Source organism: Emydura macquarii, unplaced genomic scaffold (genome assembly GCF_026122565.2).
Source record: "Emydura macquarii macquarii isolate MOO-44397 ecotype Brisbane River unplaced genomic scaffold, CSIRO-AGI_Emac_v2 contig_2457, whole genome shotgun sequence".
In the NCBI taxonomy this organism is placed as follows: domain Eukaryota; kingdom Metazoa; phylum Chordata; order Testudines; family Chelidae; genus Emydura; species Emydura macquarii.
In genome coordinates this window covers 768,645-787,383 of record NW_027132594.1, presented here as the reverse complement: position 1 = coordinate 787,383, position 18,739 = coordinate 768,645, and the positions used below count along the sequence as shown (strand labels likewise).

At 40.7% G+C, this 18,739-nt stretch overlaps 1 protein-coding gene across 1 annotated transcript in view; it reads left to right on the top strand.

Moving 5' to 3' along the window:
- BIRC6 (baculoviral IAP repeat containing 6) overlaps positions 1-18,739 on the top strand; it is a 354,060-nt gene that overhangs the window by 163,631 nt on the left and 171,690 nt on the right. Inside the window, exons 46-52 of the mRNA XM_067562654.1 lie at positions 6,272-6,834; positions 7,613-7,788; positions 10,426-10,522; positions 11,428-11,622; positions 13,259-13,459; positions 15,690-15,969; positions 18,239-18,495. Coding sequence (XP_067418755.1) covers positions 6,272-6,834; positions 7,613-7,788; positions 10,426-10,522; positions 11,428-11,622; positions 13,259-13,459; positions 15,690-15,969; positions 18,239-18,495 — 1,769 coding nt within the window. The remainder of the gene's footprint in view (positions 1-6,271; positions 6,835-7,612; positions 7,789-10,425; positions 10,523-11,427; positions 11,623-13,258; positions 13,460-15,689; positions 15,970-18,238; positions 18,496-18,739) is intronic.

Genomic DNA, 18,739 nt, shown 5'->3' with positions numbered 1-18,739 from the left:
AATGGATGTCTCTCTTGAGCTGGGGAACACATCTACAGGGTGCCACAGCACAGGGAAGATGGTGCTCACGAGAGAGAGCACTCCACTTCAACTTCCTGGAATGAAGAGCAGTCTGATATGCAGATCAGCACTTCCCAACATAGAGGACCACTCTGTCAAGGTTACATTTGGGCAACAGGGTAGCTATGTACTACATATGGGGTTCTCAAACTTTTTTTACAGGGACCCCCTTTGAAAATACTTTGGGCTGTGATGACACCCCCCCCCCCCCCAAAAGTGATGACCCCCCCTCCAGGCCATGCCATCCTTACCGGCATTCACGGTATACCTCATGACTCCCTGAGGGGTAACGACCTTCAATTTGAGAACCCCTATACTACATAAACCTACATGGAGTAGCAAGATCCCAGTCTGTGTGCAGAATCACTAAAACTGTGGAACTGGTGCTGGTACATCTCCCATCACTTTGACTCCCTCAGGGAGCTGATGGGCAGGATCCACTCAAAGGCTAATATGAGGGGGAAAGGAGTCCAAGAGAGCTGGCTGTATTTTAAAGAAACCTTATTGAGGGCATAGGAACAAACCATCCAGATGTGCAGAAAGAATAGCAAATATGGCAGGCAACCAGATTGGCTTAAAGAAGTCTTCTGTGAGCTTAATCACAAAATGGAAGCTTACAAGATATGTAAGCTTGGTCAGATGACTAGGGAGGAGTATAAAGATACTGCTCGAACATGCAGGAGTGAAGTCAGGAAGGCCAAAGCACAATTGGAGTTGCAGCTAGCAAGTGATGTGAAGGGTAACAGGAAGGGTTTCTACAGATACGTTTGCAAGAAGAAGGTGGTCATGGAAAAGTGGGGGCTCCTTAAAGAATGGAGGAGGCAACCTACTGACAGATGATGTGGAAGAAGCTGAAGAACTCAATGCTTTTTTTGCCTCTGTCTTCACACACAAGGTCAGCTGCCAGGCTACTTCACTGGGCAGTACAGAATGGGGAGGAGGTAAGCAGCTCTCAGTGCTGAAAGAACAGGTTCAGGACTATTTAGAAAGGTTGGACGTACACAAGTCCATGGGGCTTGATGCAGTTCATCCAAGGATGGTGAGGGAATTGGCTGATGTGGTTGCAGAGCCATTGGCCATTATCTTTGAAAACTCTTGGCTAGTGGGGAAGGTCTCAGATGACAGGAAAAGGGCAAATATAGTGCCCATCTTCAAAAAAGGGAAGGAGGAGGATCTGGGGAACTGCAGACTGGTCAGACTCACCTTTGTCCCCAGAAAAATCATGGAGCAGGTCCTCAAGGAATCCATTTTGAGGCACTTGGAAGAGAGGAAGGTGATCAGGAACAGTCAACATGGATTCACCAAGGGCAACTCATGCCTGACCAACCCGATTGCCTTCTGTGATGAGATGACTGGCTCTGTGGATGTGGGGAAAGCAGTAGATGTGATATACCTGGACTTTAGCAAAGTTTTTGATACAGTCTTCCACAATATTCTTATCAGCAAGTAACAGAAGTATGGGTTGGATGAATGGACTGTAAGATGGATAGAATCATCGGGTTAAATGGGTAGTGATCAACAGCTCGATGTCTAGTTGGCAGCCGGTAATAAGCGGAGTGCCCCAGGGGTTGGTGCTGGGACCAGTTTTGTTCAATAATCTTTATTAGTGATCTGGAGGTTGAGGTGGATTTTACCTTCAGCAGATAACACTAAGCTGGGTGGAATGGTAGATTCGCTGGAGGGTAGGGATAGGATACAGAGTGACCTAGACAAATTGAAGGATTGGGCCAAAAAGAATCTGATGAGGTTCAACAAGGACAAGTGCAGAGTCCAGTGCATAGGACGGAAGAATCCCATGCACTGCTACAGACTGGGGACCGACTGGCTAGACAGCAGTTCTGCAGAAAAGGACCTTGGGGTTTCAGTGAACAAGAAGCTGGGTATGAGTCAACAATGTGCCTTTATTGCCAAGAAGGTCAACAGTATTCTGGGCTGCGTTAGTAGGAGCATTGCCAACAGATCGAGGGAAGTGATTATTCCCCTCTATTCGGCACTGGTGAGGCCACATTTGGAGTATTGTGTCCAGTTTTGGGTCCCCCATTACAAAAAGGATGTGGACAAATTGGAGAGAGTCCAGCAGAGGGCAACAAAAATGATTAGGGGGCTGGGACACATGACTTATGAGGAGAGGCTTAGGGAACTAGGCTTGTTTAGTCTGAGAAGAAAAGAATGAGGGGGGATTTGATAGCAGCTGATAACTATGTGAAAGGGAGTTCCAGAGAGGATGGACCTAGGCTGTTCTCAGTGTTTGTAGATGACACAACTAGGAGCAATGGTCTCAAGTTGCAGTGGGGGAGGTCTAAGTTGGATATTAGGAAAAACTTTTTCACTAGGAGGTTGGTGAAGTACTGGAATGGGTTACCTAGAGAGGTGGTGGAATCTCTATCCTGAAAGGTTTTTAAGGTGCAGTTTGACAAAGCCCTGGCTGGGATGATTTAGTTGGGGTTGGTCCTGCTTTGAGCAAGGGGTTGGACTAGATGACCTTGTGAGGTTTCTTCCAACCCTAATCTTCTATGATAAAAATCTGTGAAATGTACCTATTGGGCCTTCAGAATGCAATGGCGGACTCCCTGAGCAGAAACTTCCCTCTGGACAACGAGTAAAAGCCCAATGCCTCTGTCTTCCACAGCATTTGTCAGATCTGGGACCTCTTGAAGGTACACTTCTTCGCAACTTCAACCAATGTAAAATGTTGCTGCTTCTGTTCTAAAGGAGAATATGGCCACAGTTGTGTGGTAGATGCCCTACCAGTACCTTGGTCCCAACTCCTGCCCTCTGCTTACCCACCTAATTCTCTAATACTCAGGATTTTGCTCAAACTGAGACAAGAAAGGGGGAACCAAATGGGCCTTGATTCCCCTATCTTTGTCCACTGTGACAATTGGAACGTGAGTGACTTATGCCACCTCTTAAGGAGGTGGGCAGTCACATCATGCCTTTCATTTCTGGAAGTGCTGCTGCTGGAAATGTGGGCAGGTACCCAGTTTTTCTTCCTGATAGACCTGTCTGAGGGATTGCAACAGCACTCTGACACTAGCTCAGCTATATACAGTTTTGCGAGAGCAGGGCTGGATTCAAGGATACTTGCCAAAGTTGGAAGTATGCCTCATATTGGTTTGGTTTTCTTGAACAGTATCAGCTAAGCTTTGAGAGTTTGTTCACACTCTTGTGAGGCTTCATTTTAAGTTGGAGAGGGAACCTAGGATCTTGCATCTCTCTGCTTCCTTTTGCTGCCCAAGGTTCTGAGGAGGTGTAGGAAGGGCAATGCAGTCATGATTTTTATTGACTCGATGATTCTGCCAATGCTGCTTTTTAGATGTGATGAGCCTAGCACGAGCCCCCTGTGGACGCTTCCTGAAATCTTGGAGCTGATCTTCAAGGGCTTGTGTTCTACAATCACCATCACCAGCTTGCTGCACTAGTTTCTTAACAGAAGCCCTTTGTTGTGGATGCATACTGTCCGATCAGCAATAACATATCTCCAACTTCTTGCCTTTACTCTGATCTCAAAGATGTTCATGGCCTGATGTAGCACGGGATAGTACTGTCCTATCTTTTTTGCCTCAGGATGTTTTGGACTTCCTTCTGAGGGAATTCAAGAGGCTCCTCAAAGATTAGGCATTCATTCAGCAACTTCCATCCTGCAGGTTCTGACAAGACCCCCATTTTGAGACATTAGAGCAGACTTATTTATGACTTTCCTTTATTTTAGTGATCTTGGCTGGACAAGTGAGATAAATTAACTCTCTCATCCCTTCTGTGTGCTTTCAGTTCTCTTCAGAAGAGTTTATTTTGTTTTCTTCTGGAATTCATTCCTGCAGTTAAAACCAGATTCCTCCAGAACAAGTCCGGTATCTTCCCCCCAGTGACAAGAGACTGCCTTTATTGTATGTTGAGCATGTTCTTAAGCCAGCGGTTCTCAACCTTTTTCCCCGAGTACCACTCGGGGGAAAAAAAAGGGGGGGGGACTTTCGGCGGCGGTGGGGTTGCATAGGGGGAACAATGCCCTCCGCTGAAACCCTGCCGCCATTTGCCCCTTTTCGGCGGTGGGGTTTCGCGGCGGGGGGGGGACTTTCGGCGGCGGGGGGTGGGGGGGCGGAATTTCAGCAGCAGATTCGGCGGCGCGGTACGGCTCGCATACCACCCAGCCTTCTTCCAAGTACCACCGGTTGAGAACCGCTGTCTTAAGCTTTATATTTCTCTCTTTCAAGAATTTAAAAAGTCAAAACGTGGATTGATTGATTTGAAAGTTACAAGAGCAAGGCTACTGCTACAGCTGCTATTGTTAGGTGGGTGTGAGACTGCATTCTGATCTGGCTAGTAAACCTTGTGTTCTGAGTTGTCAAATGCCATATGGCTTAAAGTCTGCACTTCAGTGCTCACTTCCAATGAGTTATTTTTCCAAGGTGTGAAAAGTGGCAGGTTAATCTTGACTTCAGTCCCTTATAATATGCCATTAGGACCTGTCCACTTCTTTGGATGACTTATTTGGCTGCAAGGTCCTGCTAGCAGCACAATAAAGTAAGCTCACCTCCTGAGGTTGCTGCTTCGTAGAGCCATTGTATGTCCTTTTAACCCACTGTTGTAGGATGGGAGAAGAGACTTAAAACAAGCAAAAATTACTTGCTGATAATTCCATTTGTCATCTGTCATTATGCATCCTACCTTTCTTCCAGTGGTTGGTGTGCTGCCTCTTGCTTCCTATTTCTCTTGTATTCTGTTTCTTTTGTAAGTAGTTCTGGTAGTTCTTCAACTGGGATAGGCAGGTCCTCTGCTTCCTCACTTCCCAGTAGGTGGCACCATAATACTGTCTGTCTCTTAATCATAGGCTGCAAGTAGAGAAGACTGCAACAAACAGAAGTAATTTATACCTTGGATGATATCTGTAATTTGAAATATTTAGGATTTTGTATTATAACGTTTACATACATTCATGATGAGAAATACGTTGTTTTTATTGGTGTAATCATTCCAACTTTTATTCACTTTGTCTATATATTGCAGTGTATTACTGTATGCATGCCACATTTGACTTACATTGAGCAACGCGCACACTCAGAGTTGAAATAGAACATGAACGTGAGCTGATTCGTCTCCTGATACTAAAGCCTCCTTTAAGTATGTCTTAATTATTTCCAAACAAGAAGTAGGATTTAAATCTCCCAAAACCCAGGAAAAGCACCGAAACAGCAGTTCAGATATTTAATACTGTTTTCAATACATCTTCAAATATGATTATTGCTCATCAAAGCACTAGACCGATTGTGAAAGAAGCGTTACTTTTATTTTAATTTTCTTCTCTTTAGAACTTTAGAGAGACAATCTGTCTTCTAAATTGTACCCTTAGACCTGCTGAAACACTAACTCACTGCTTTGTATTCTGTAATGTTAAAAATTACAATAAGGTTCAGTACTTGGTAGCAGAAGATTGCTAGTTTTGAAATTTTATCTTTTCTTTTAGCTAAATGAGACTTTTACATAATTCAGTGCATATTGGTAAAACTTCAAAAGTAGCAGCATTGAACATTCATTTCGCAGACCTCCAGTAAGAACACTGCCTAAATTGAGAATCTATCTTGAATGTGACTTATTGGCATGCAAATGTCTACCTATTCTAACCTGTTTGTTGTAGTCAACAGTGGAGTTGATACTTCTTTCCCACGGTGTTGATGCGTAATTACCCTGCTGGACCATTAAAGATTTAAAAAACCCACGGCATTTGGTGCTGGGGAGTAAAGAATCCTTTTTTGCCAAAAAAAAAACAAGTGGAAATAACCCCAATGGTGGTAAAATATTAGAAGTCTTTCTCCCATAGAAAACCTTTCTGCAAGCTTACCAAATTTTCCACTCACAATAATTTTATCAAAATTGTTGACGCCAGCATTTCAAAAATATCTCTAAGGTAACTACATGGCCAAAGGGGAGGTGTTTATCTTCCTTATGATATCAGCACAGGACGCTTCCCAGAAACAGCATGTTTTTGTGATGATAAAAATTGCTATGAAAAATAAATGCGTATCCCCTCCGTCAGAGGGACAGAAAACTAATTATCTTTGTGCTTTCAACATACATTTTTTGAAGATTGCTAGGTTTTCAGATTACATTGCTTAGTGAAATACAGGAAGTCCTTTGAAGAGGACTACCTTCTTAAAGATGTATAAACTGTTGTCACTTGTCAGTTAAATATATTCTTTCTGATTCTGTCTTTTAGGGGTGCTTTCCAAACAGGCCAGGGACCTTTGGATGCACAAGTGAAGCTCTTGGAATTTACCCTGGAACAGAATTTTGAAGTAGTATCAGTTAGCACCATTTCTGCAGTAATTGAGTCTATCACCTTTCTGGTGCACCATTACATTACATGCTCAGACAAAGTGATGTCTCGCAGTGGATCAGACAGCTCAGTGGGTGCTCGAGCATGTTTTGGAGGACTCTTTGCCAATATTATCCGCCCAGGTGATGCCAAAGCAGTTTGTGGAGAAATGACAAGGGATCAACTCATGTTTGATTTGTTGAAGCTGGTTAACATCTTAGTGCAGCTGCCACTTTCAAGTAACCGAGAATATAGTGCTCGGGTTCCAGTGGCTAGCAGTACTACAGACAGTGTCTCTGATGAAGAAAAGGTTTCAGGAGGCAAAGATGGCAATGGAAACAGTTCTAATACTCAGGGATCAACTGCATATGTGGCAGACTTGGTGTTAGCCAACCAACAAATTATGAGCCAGATTTTGTCTGCTCTGGGCCAGTGTAACAGCAGTGCTATGGCAATGATAATCGGTATGTATTTGCAAGTAGATAGTATGCATTTAAATAAAAACAGAAAACATCTCTTTCAGAGTGTAAAGACTGTATTATATTTTTCTCATAAGAGGGGAGAAAATGAATTAAGCATAGAGATGAAAGTAGGAGGAGAGCAATACCAATCACACACTTCATTGTAAAGATGGCACTCTAACTTTTTGGAAGTTGTTTACCAAGAATTTTTAATAGAATACATCAACTTTCCCCTATTATAAACAGGTAAGCAAGCTGAGTAATACTGCAAAAAGCCGAGCTGCCATTTAGTCAGGGAATACATTTAGAACTCTTATGAAACATATACATCTGCACCAGACACACACTGAGCTGTGAAGATACTATCATATGCATTTATATTGCCCTCTGGAAAGAAGCCTAAACATTTTTTAGTTGCTTTTGGCTAGAAGAAGTCAGCTATGACCCTTGAATTTCCTGTCCCATTCCCTTGGTTAATTAACTTCCTTTGTAATGTCTCACCTAAAATTAAATTAAGCTCTCTTGGACAGGGATCATTCCTGCCTATTTGTACTATTAAGCACCTGGCCCTGTAATAATAATTTACACTTCACTGTAAATATCATTGTTAATTACATGCCAATTAATATTTTGCAACAGCTATGGGAATACTAATTGAATGGAGATTTAAATAGCATTAAGTTCTGTTAATGAATTCTCTATTTGTGTAAAACTGGTAATGTTTATTTCTTAAGCCTTAGCCTCATGACCTTAAGCTGTGTGTTTAATCTATTTGTACTAGGTGCAAGTGGTCTACATCTCACAAAACATGAAAACTTTCATGGTGGATTAGATGCAATATCAGTTGGAGATGGATTGTTCACTATATTGACAACACTTAGTAAAAAAGCCACTACAGTGCAGGTTATGCTTCAACCAATTCTTACCTACATGGCCTGTGGGTATATGGGAAGACAAGTAAGTTCCTTTAAGTCTACTCAGTTACAGTTTGAAATGTTCTTTTAATAGAAATTTAACAGTCCTGTACCTGAGATTTTAGTCTGCTTTAAATATTTTCTGAATTAATCCTATAAAAAAAACCTTAGATTTCATAGCCCTTGTAATGAACATGGAAATCCTCACAAATAACAGTTTATTCCATAGTTGTTACCAATGTACGTGTAATTTTAATAGTGTTTAGTGTCATTAAAATGGTTTCCAAGTGGTTTCATTGCTTTAAGTACAGATTAAATTAAATTCATTTTAATTGATTTGCATTTGTGCCTTTGATACAGCTTCTCGGCCTGTGTGGCTAAGATCAAGTTTTTCCTCAGATCTTCTTTTCTCCTTCCTGGTTCTGCATCTGTAGACTCCCAGTGAAGGTGTTGCATGTCTTGAAACACTTGTAACTGTTAGGGCTATATGCACATTCTGCTTCGATCTAACATTCTGGAGTAGAGATTCTAAAAATTTGCACCCTTGACTATTTCTCTTTCTGCTAACCTGAGCTATGAAGAACTCAACATTTTTCCTGCATGGGGTTGGCATTGGGCTTTTTCTTATTGCAGTTAATGTTAGTTAAGTAGAGAGTTAAGCTTTATTCTCCAAAGAATAGACACATGACAATCCTATAACTGCTGGATTTAGCCATGTTCAAGTCAAAAGTAGATGGCATCTATATGCAAGCTTCTGGCATTCAAATGCTGTCAGTGAGAGGTTTCCTGGCACTCTCATCCCAGTCTGCTTCCTGTGCAGTTGGAGCTCCAGTCCCTTTTTTTATCCTTTCCTCCACCTGGTTCTCTTTTTCTGCCTGCGGTACCCAAGTTCCTGAGGTATTCCAGGCTGGTGATTGCAGACCTAGCAGTTCTCCACAGTGGGGTGGGGTGGGGTGGGGTGGGGTGTGTGTGTGTGTGTGTGTGTGTGTGTGTGTGTGTGTGTGTGTGTGTGTGTGTGTAAATATATGCACGCATCACCTCTGTACTTTGCCCTGGTGGGCCTCCACTTTTCAAAAGTGTACGCAGGAGCCCTCTCCAGCTACTTAAGGAGCACTAAAGTAGTATAGCTGAACCTAATTGCTGATCTGGAGTCCTGCCTGTCCCTTGATGAGTGTGGCCGTGCTAGTGTCTTTTTCATCCCAGGCTGCTTGTGCTCCACTCCTGTTAGTCTAGCCTGTCCATTTGTGACCAGATCTCTAAGATGTCCTATATAACTGGTTCCCTTCCAGCAAAACACAAGGGTGAGCCAACACCAACTTCTCAGAGTCTACATCCTTCCACTATCTAATGAATTCACACTTACTTAGTTCTCTATGGGATCAGGCATTCCCCTTCAGGGCATTGATCATGGTCATGGTTATGTGTCCAGATCTTCTTCTTTTCTTTGTTTCCTAATATAGATATTAAATATTCATGTATGTGAATAAAGTTCTGGCCTTCAGGCACTAGTCTTTCACTGGGCTGAGGTGCTCATTCACATCCATTTCCAAAGCTTCCCCTCTTTATAATTGATCATCTTTGGAATTCTCCTTTTCCTGTTGGAAACAGATTCCCCACCACACAGGCTAAAGTACTGCAGAATACAGGAGAGATACGAAAAATTTGCTTGGGTACTTAAGCAGTATTCCACCTCAATGAAACAGTTACTCTTATGTCAAGGAGCTGCCATCCATAATATAATGGACAAGCACATAGATAAAATGTTAAAACAGGATTACGAAGCCTCCAACGTCTTAGAGCCGCTTTCACCTGTCCAGCCATTTTAAGGTTGCATTCCTCTGGGTGTGCCATGCCTTTGCCTTAGTTGGTACCAAAAGTGAGAACACTAACACCTTGTGAAATCTTTTGAAAGGACTTCGGTCCTCACTGGATTTTTTTTGTATACTTCAGGGGGCAATACTAATTCCATATTGTGGTTGCATTTAATCCTGGATCCCTTCAGTGTAATCATGCTGTTTGAGGAGACTCTAATTATATTCCTCAAAAAGCTGATGTTGGCTAACTTTTCAGATGCCTAGTCAAGCAAATCAGATGGCTTTTCTCTATCTTTCCTTTCCATTAGGGGTTACAGGGTCACCATTTCATCCCTTTGTTTTCTCCAGCATTAAGAATACCTTACTGGCTGGCCAGCATTCAAGGCAGAAATCATCCATTTATATCCTTGTCATCATAAACTATCAGTGAATTGTTGCTGATCCTGATGGCTGCCAGCCTGAACCTGAAATGGTTTCTCTTCCGTCTAAACCGGTTCTATTATGATCCCCCAAAAAAGTCATTGACAGTTGTCCATTTTGGATATTCAGTATTTTTACTTCCACTCTTAACTGAGTAGCTTTCCCTGTTCCTAGGCAGAGAAGATTCTCCCTGAGATGATGGAGCCAGGGGAAATATATTAATGCTACTTCATGGTAGAAAAGTGAACTGGACGCTTGGGGTCAGGGTGGGGGTTGGGGAGTGCTGTCTAATCTTGGACTTATCCTCACTTGGGGATGGGGAAGAGAGGTCAATCCTAGAAATGAAATAATCAGGTAATATACTTCCCATTGTGTTTAAATAAGTTTGTGTGAAATTTAGCTGTGTACTATGCATCATGACTAAGTAGTTCATATATTTCTTCTAGGGTTCTCTTGCCACTTGCCAGTTATCTGAGCCACTGTTATGGTTCATTTTGAGAGTTTTGGACACCAGCGAGGCACTGAAAGCATTCCATGATATGGGTAAGAGAGCAGGTTTTTCACTCATTAAAATTTACCTAGTAGAACTCAGTTAGGTAAAATGTAAATGATTATTTAATAAATTAATATTGATCTCTAGCTATGGAGTAAATTTAGGTAGGTCAAGTATGTCTTTACTTTCTTAGGCCTTGTGTATACTAGAAATATAAGTTGAGCTGACGTAGGTCTACTTTCAGCCACTGCAGTGATTACTGCGGTGGCTGATGTCCACACAACCCTCCTTGTGTCGGTGGAGTGCGTCCTCACCAGGAGCACTTCCATCGACTTAAGAAGGGCAGTGCGGAGAGCTGAGAGTCTGGTCTCTTAGCTTCCCCACCAGGAGCCAGCCCTGTGCTTTCTCCCTTCCTCGTTCCCCATTAGAAGCCAAGGGAAGCTGCCTGGGTCTTCTCACCCTGGGGAGTAGGATCTAGCTGCCCTGACTTCTTGCCCTCCCCGCTGGAAACTGGGCGGCCGTGTCAATTTCACAGTTAAGCCAGGAGTGGGGGTACTTGGCATCCAGGCTTCTCTCAGCTGGGAGCAGGATCCAGCTGCTCAGCTCTCAGCAGGGCTTTCTTGTCAGTTTCATGGCTCCAGCAGAGCTGTGAAATTGACCAGAATGACAGCCCCACAGCTGATGTAAGGGATGCAGGGTCTACACTGACACTGTGATGCCCTAACTAAGTCAATATATGCCCTACACCTCTCGTTGAGGTGGTTTTATGATGTTGACATAGCAGAGGAGTTACATCGGTGGGAAGAGCATTTTAGTCTGTACACCTCCACTGTTTTGTCAACAAAATTCTCTAGTATAGATCAGCCCTTAGTGTTAAGTAGAAAGCCTAGCTTTTGGTTTCTTTTAGCTCCATACTTATCTTTAATGTACATTTGACTTATTTCCCTTCACTTAGGAGGTGTTCAGCTCATTTGCAACAACATGGTAACCAGTACAAGAGCCATTGTCAACACAGCAAGAAGCATGGTTTCAACTATTATGAAATTTCTTGACTCTGGTCCTAGCAAGGCAACAGATAGCAGTTTGAAAGCAAGAGTACTAGCTTCTGAGCCTGATAATGCGGAAGGAATTCACAATTTTGCACCATTAGGTTTGTAATACTACTTTTTTTTTGCTTTTAGAAACCACTAGATTGCACTAAGACACACATTTAAAAATGTGAATGAGGTAGGATAGTCCATAAAATTTATACAAGGCATTCTATTCTTAGAATATGCTGATCAAATGATGATGGTTTCTGTCTGCTGGCCTAGCTCGGAAGGTAACTCATCCACAGTCTGAGTATCAACAAGACTGGAGAATGAAAAAGCCCATTTTGATTAAAATGTTTGGGGAGGGGAGTTGCAGGTATTATGGGGAAGTGGCAAAAGGTTCCTCCAAATTTAAGTGACAGGATTAGAAGAAACTTACAAAATGGCTATAAAATGGCAAAAAATAAAATTTGTGCATAGTTGATAGAATGAGAGTCCATTAAGTATCTTCTACTTTAGTATTTTCAACAATTACCTTAAGAATAGACATGAGCAGTTGTCTTCAAACTCACACTATAGAGAGCTTGTAAGTAGCTGAGACCTTACTCTAACCATGTAATGTATGTTAAGGATCAACTTCACATCTGTTACAAACTGCTCACTATCAGCAGCAATCTGATGCTATACGTGAGGAGTGTTTGGCACTCAAATAACGCTTCCTACTCTATTCTTAAACCAGGCAGAGTTAAGAGTAATGGTTGCTGCATTATTAGTTCTGCTGGGAGCAGTGGTGGAGAGGAAGAGGGAAAGAGAAATTAAATGACCTGGCTGCTGAGTTTCAGCATTTCTACTTTGCGCCTCATGATAGGAAGGTGATGAGTCTGAACAACTAGGAAAAAGGAGATCTTCCTTGTTGGGTGCTGTTCTTGTCACTTCACTGTTGACCACATGATCAGAAGAGAGCGCTCTGAATCATGATATATGAAGTAATTGCTTAGAGCAGACTTGCAAACCAAGATTGAAAACACCATTGTCAGGTTCAAAACCTTTCATGTAGGAATCTTAATACTAGTTTCCTGTACTCTCTAAAAGACCAGAACAACAACCTTTGTGAAACCCAGATCTTTCAATGCCCCCCAATGCAAGAGAGAGGAAGGAGCTACTTCGAATCATTTGTGACCCTACCAGGAGCTTAAGATGGACACAGAGAGCAGGCTGTATTTTGAGATGGATGTGCAAGACAACTTTTTAGTCATGTACATAGAAATTTTGTGCATGTGTAATGCTTGGAAACCGCATTTGCATAGGTGAAATTTCTTTGGCAAACCAGGTGGTATGATAAACATGGTGATACAAATTTGGATTCAGTACAACACCCTCCCCATTTTCAGCAGCTGGGGGTGGGAGCTTGGTATCTAACCAGAACATTGGACTTGGACCTTGCTAACAGGCTCCCTTCACATCTTTTTATTTTGGCTGTGGCAGGTTTAGGTTTTTGGCTTGCAGATGTCTAGCAAATTTACAAGGAAAAAATTGCATAATCATGTGTACATGTATAAACTATTTTATACAAGTTATTCATAATGTATTTTAATGGAAAGAACAAAAATGAATTTAGTAATTGCCATTGTTATAACTGGTTGGAGTGATGTAAACTATGACAAATGAATAATAGAAAAATGTTAATCTTTAGTGACTGGTAATCTGACTTTAGAATGTGGTGTTAACAATTAATATAAAAATTGTTGTTTGAAGGTTCAATTACATCAAGCAGTCCCACTGCCCAGCCTGCTGAAGTACTACTTCAGGCAACGCCTCCCCACAGAAGAGCTCGATCTGCTGCATGGTCTTACATCTTTCTACCCGAAGAAGCCTGGTGTGATCTCACAATTCATCTTCCTGCTGCAGTGCTGTTAAAAGAGATACACATCCAGCCTCATCTTGCATCCCTTGCAAGTGAGTAGATTTAGTAACAATTGTGCTGAACTGAAAAACTTAGAGGATATAACTTCAGGAAAAAAAATTTCTTTGACTGAACATAAAACACAGATTTAAGAAAACTAACAAAAGCCCAGCAGTTTCTTAGTTTTGCTTTTCCTAATGAGAATCAAATGCCATAGAATATTTTAGTTTTCTATATTTTTTGCTATTTAAATTAAGGGCAGGTCTGTGCTTTAAAAGTGGCAGTGGCACTGCTGCAGTGCTTTAGTGAAGATGCTGCTATGCCAACGGGAGAGCTTCATCTATCCATCCATAATTAATCCATCTCCGTGAGAGGCCATAGCTTTGTTGATGTCGACATGGCACTGTCAATACCAGGGGTTAGGTTGCTGTAACTACGTTGCTTGAGTGTGGATTTTTCACACCCCGAGTGATGTAGTTATATTGATGTAAGTTTGTAATATAGACCTAGCCTAAATTTCACTGAAAATATTCCAACCAGTTCTACGGACAAGTGATATTGACCAACAGCCTTCTTAAAGCAAAGTATTTTTATATGGTAATTGAAACAAAGCATGGGAGAAAAGAGGATTGTAAAACAGCCAACATGGATATTTACTCTCACATAATCTTATCCTTCACTACAGGCTAGATGATAGGAACAGAAGTGATCTGCCCTGAGCACAACTGAGGGCTTGTCTACACATACAGCGCTGCTATAGCACATAGGCCTTGGATACACTAAAAAGTTTTGTCGACACAAGTTTTGCCAGCATACAACCATGGCTGTAATTAAACCTTCAGTCAATGGAGTGCATTCACGCTACCAGCTCTTTTGTCAACACAGGGAGCAGTGCACTGTGGGTAGCTATCCCACTGTGCAACTGCATGCAGCTGTGCTTTGGGAAAGGCTTACAATGCCTCACGGGACAGGCACAGCATCATATGATGAAGATTTCTGAATCCCATCATTCCATGGGCATGCAACTAGTTTGACAGCAACTTTTAAACTGCCCTGTCAGCCAAACTGACATTGCTGAACACAAGAAGCCCACAGAGATGGGGGGAGGAGGTTTTGCCAGTTGGGAGGCGGGAGGGGGGTGATTGCAATGTATACATTAGCACTATTTTGCCAAAAAAAAAAACCCCGCTGACTTTTGTCGACACAACAGTCTAGTGTAGATCAGGCCTTAGTGAAGGCATTGCACATGCCAACAGGAGAGTTTCTTCTCTCAGTGTAGGTACTCCACCTCCCCAAAAGGCTGTAGCTTTGTCGATGGGAGAAGCCCTCCTGTCTACACCAGGGATATAATTGCATTGCTTTGGAGTGTGGATTTTCCATAAGTCAGTAGTGCAGACAAAACCTGACTGCATGCTTTGCTCGTCTTCTAGTTCTGCCTCCCTTGTCTGTGATGAGAGTTGGTTTTAAGTAGGAGAGGCCCTTGCATTCCAAAAGGAATCTCTTTACATATTGCTGAATCATTTTCTTAGTTTCAGGCCCCAGGTGTCAAGTCTCCTGGTGCCTCAGACTGTTTTCTCTGGAGCATCCTACAGGGTCAGGTGGCTGCTTTATTGTTTGTGAGGTTAGACCAATTCAGTTTTAATGGATCGTAATCACTGACCTGATGACGATCTCTCCCGTGGGTAAGGGCGTTTGAAACTGTCCGAAGCCATGTCTACAGTATGAATTTGTGCTGGCATATCTAGGTTGTTTGTGGGAGTGATAAGGTGTGATCCTTGACTGACATAACTGTGCCAGCAAAAGTCCATAGTGTTGATTCATTTATACTGGTGAAACTGCATTGTTTTTTGCTAGTATAGCTTATTTTGCTCAGTAGGGCTGGAATAAGGCACACAGGTTTGCCAGCATAAGCTTCATCCACACTTAGGAGCACCTTGTGATTGTAGAATACAGCTATAGCCTGAATAGTCAAGGCCCCATATGCCTCCTTAATTAGTTTAACCAATCTTTTGAAATCAAGTGCACAAATCGCACTTTTGATATTTTTATCTATATTCAATTAATGCAAAACTTATGGTCATATTTTGTCACACAGATCAAATATATTTGCTCTTTTGTCACGTAGCCTACATTGTTTGTTAATTTTAACGATTCTGAACTCTCTTTTAGTTGGGGAAAATATGCTGGTTTGTCAGTTAAAAACTGGGGATTCAAACTGATAAATGTTTTTTAAAGAAAACGTTAAACCCTGTTTTTTTTTGTTTTTTTTTTTTTACTCTGTAGCTTGCCCTTCATCAGTATCTGTTGAAGTAAGTGCAGATGGGGTGAATATGTTGCCTTTGTCAACTCCTGTTATCACAAGTGGTCTCACATATATAAAAATCCAGCTTGTAAAAGCTGAAGTGGCCTCAGCAGTTTGCCTTCGACTCCATCGACCTCGAGATGCTAGCACATTAGGCCTCTCTCAAATTAAATTGTTAGGCCTCACAGCCTTTGGAAACACATCGTCTGCAACAGTTAACAATCCGTTCCTTCCGTCTGAAGATCAAGTGTCTAAAACAAGGTATGTTTATCAACAGTTGCAAAAAATGAGGAGAGCTATTTATGCTTTTCATCCTTTTTTTTTTTTATGGAGCTTTTATGTCTGAGGCAGAAGTCTCAGTAGCAAACTGAATTCTCAGATTGTCATCAATATTTTTCTGTAAATCAGCATCAACGATTTCCATTTTAATTCTTTTAAAAAATTTGAGTTAATTTCATTAAAGCAAGGATTAAAAATAAATTTAAGAAAGGAAATGTATTGCATTTTAAAGTTAACTGGTAATAAGGAATTAACTGATCTTCTGAACAAAAGGATTGATCATTTCTAATCTATTGGAAAACTTAAGACATCATAATAGATTTTTTGGTTTGGTGGAAATTTTTTTAAAAAAAGGAAATTTAATTTTGGTTTGAACTGAAAATGAAATTTTGAAATTTTTGACGAATCAAAGTCTAAAAATTTTTTGAGTTGGGTCAAAACAAAACATATTAATTTTGGCAAAGTTTTGGGCATTTTGAGAAAAAGCAGAGGATAACTAAATTCACAAGCAGCATGGAGGATGAGAGGCTTCCCTTATAATCTTTAGTACAGTGGTTAGGGAACTCACCTAGGATGCTGGAAGATTTGGGTTCAGTTTCCCTTCTGCTTGATGTAGAAGAAAGGATTTGACATTGGGCCTCCCATCTTGCAAGAGAGTGCCCGGGACTAGGAAATATTCTTTTATGTGTCTATCTCAGTCTCTCCTGTTGAAGTTATTCCACTGTTTGTAAACAGTCAGTCATTGATGCAAGGGTGCTTGAATTTGTGTGTCTCAAACCTAGGTGAGCGCTCTAACCACTGGGCTATAGAGTTACTCTTACTCTTTTTCTGGCTCATTTACTACTTGTAATGAATGACTAGGAATTGCCATTATGATCCCAGGAAACCTTTTTTGTTTTTAATAATACAGTTTTGATTTGAATTGCCTTTCAAATTTTAGGGAAACTTATGTGAAGAAACAGGAAAGGTACATTTAAATTAGATATATAAAGCAGCCTTCCATAAGCAAAGTTTAAAGGATGATTAAGTTGACCGTGAAGCTATTTTTTGTAAATTTAGAAAAGCAAAATATGCTAGCCAGATTTTGCTATTCTTGTTATATTTTGTGTATCTTTAGTTCATCATGTACTGCTCATCATGCAATTAAAAACACACACACACACAGATACACACACACAAAAATATAAATAAAAAATAAAGATGCAGAGTTCAGTTGTTATGCAACCTCAACTTTTTTCAAGTTCATTGCTTTAAATAGGACTGGTTATTTGTTCAAGATAAACATTCTTTTAACAGTTTTTACGTACAGGATGTTCCATTGTATATTTTTAAAAGAAGAAACAGTATTAGGCTAAACAGAAACTAAACATGTATTATAAAATGTACAGCAAATGAGGTAGGACTCCAATCTGTTAAACCTCACTGTAATCTATTACAGCATTTGTTATCTTAATTTATTAGATTTGTCACTCCCTGAATGTGTGCATTTAGGCCCTCATTCAGCAAACATTCACATGCTAAACTTAAGTTCTCTGAATAGACCATTGATTGCAATGAGGCTATGAATGTGCTTAACTTTATTACAGTGAGTAATTATTTGTAGTATCCATACCTTAAAGAGGACTACTTGTGGTTTTTCTCATTCAGTACACTTTACAACTAGTGCACATGGTAAATGAGACATGCAGGTTTCCTACACGCCTCACAACACAGCTTATTTAGCAAAGTATGAATACGTAGTTGATTTTCCATCAAATTTTGGCATTTATAAGGGTTGAAAATTGTAGCTGAAGTGTAAAGTCACCAAATCAAAACAGATTTTCATTTGAATCATGCAAGTTGTTTCTTCCCAAGGATTAACTTCCCCAGTCAAATTTCAGAATTTACCTTTTCCTGGTTCAGGCTAACTATATTAAGAGAGTGATAAAATTACACAATTAAGCACTCAAAAGAATGTTTTTTTTAAATGCCAAAATTAAGTTGCAGGTATACCTTAACTCTGTTCCTTTGTGCCAGTGCATTTCAATACAGTCTTTTAAAAAATGTTTGTATATTATTGCTGTAATACAATATCATTCATCTCACCGTAAGTATTTCTATAGTGCCTTTTATAGTACTATTTAATCACAGATATTTATACTTCCTGTTGTACTTCCCATTTATAAAGGTGTTCACTTGACAAATAGAGTTTAGATATATCATAATTATGACAGACATGAACTCATTCTAGCTTTTTTGTTTACTATTTCAGTATTGGATGGTTAAGATTACTGCATCACTGCCTCACTCACATAAGTGATTTAGAAGGAATGATGGCTAGTGCTGCAGCACCCACTGCAAATCTGTTGCAGACATGTGCTGCCTTACTGATGTCACCATACTGTGGTATGCATTCTCCAAACATTGAGGCTGTGCTTGTAAAAATTGGGCTGCAGTCCACTAGAATAGGTCTAAAACTGATTGACATTCTTCTAAGAAATTGTTCTGCATCAGGGAGTGATCCTACAGGTGAGAATGCATTGCTTTGCTTTCTTAATTTTTTAAAATATTAGTCATTCTAAATCCTGCAACTTCTTTTGTGATTCATGTAAATGTGTATGTAGTGGGTTGAAATTTACAAATTAAGGCTTTGGTTCTACACTTTAAAGTTGCACATCACACCATAATTTTATGTGATATACAGAGCTGTGCTTCTGAGTGCCAGAAAGGAGACTCTAGCACTTAATTATCCTTTTAATGGTACAACAGCACT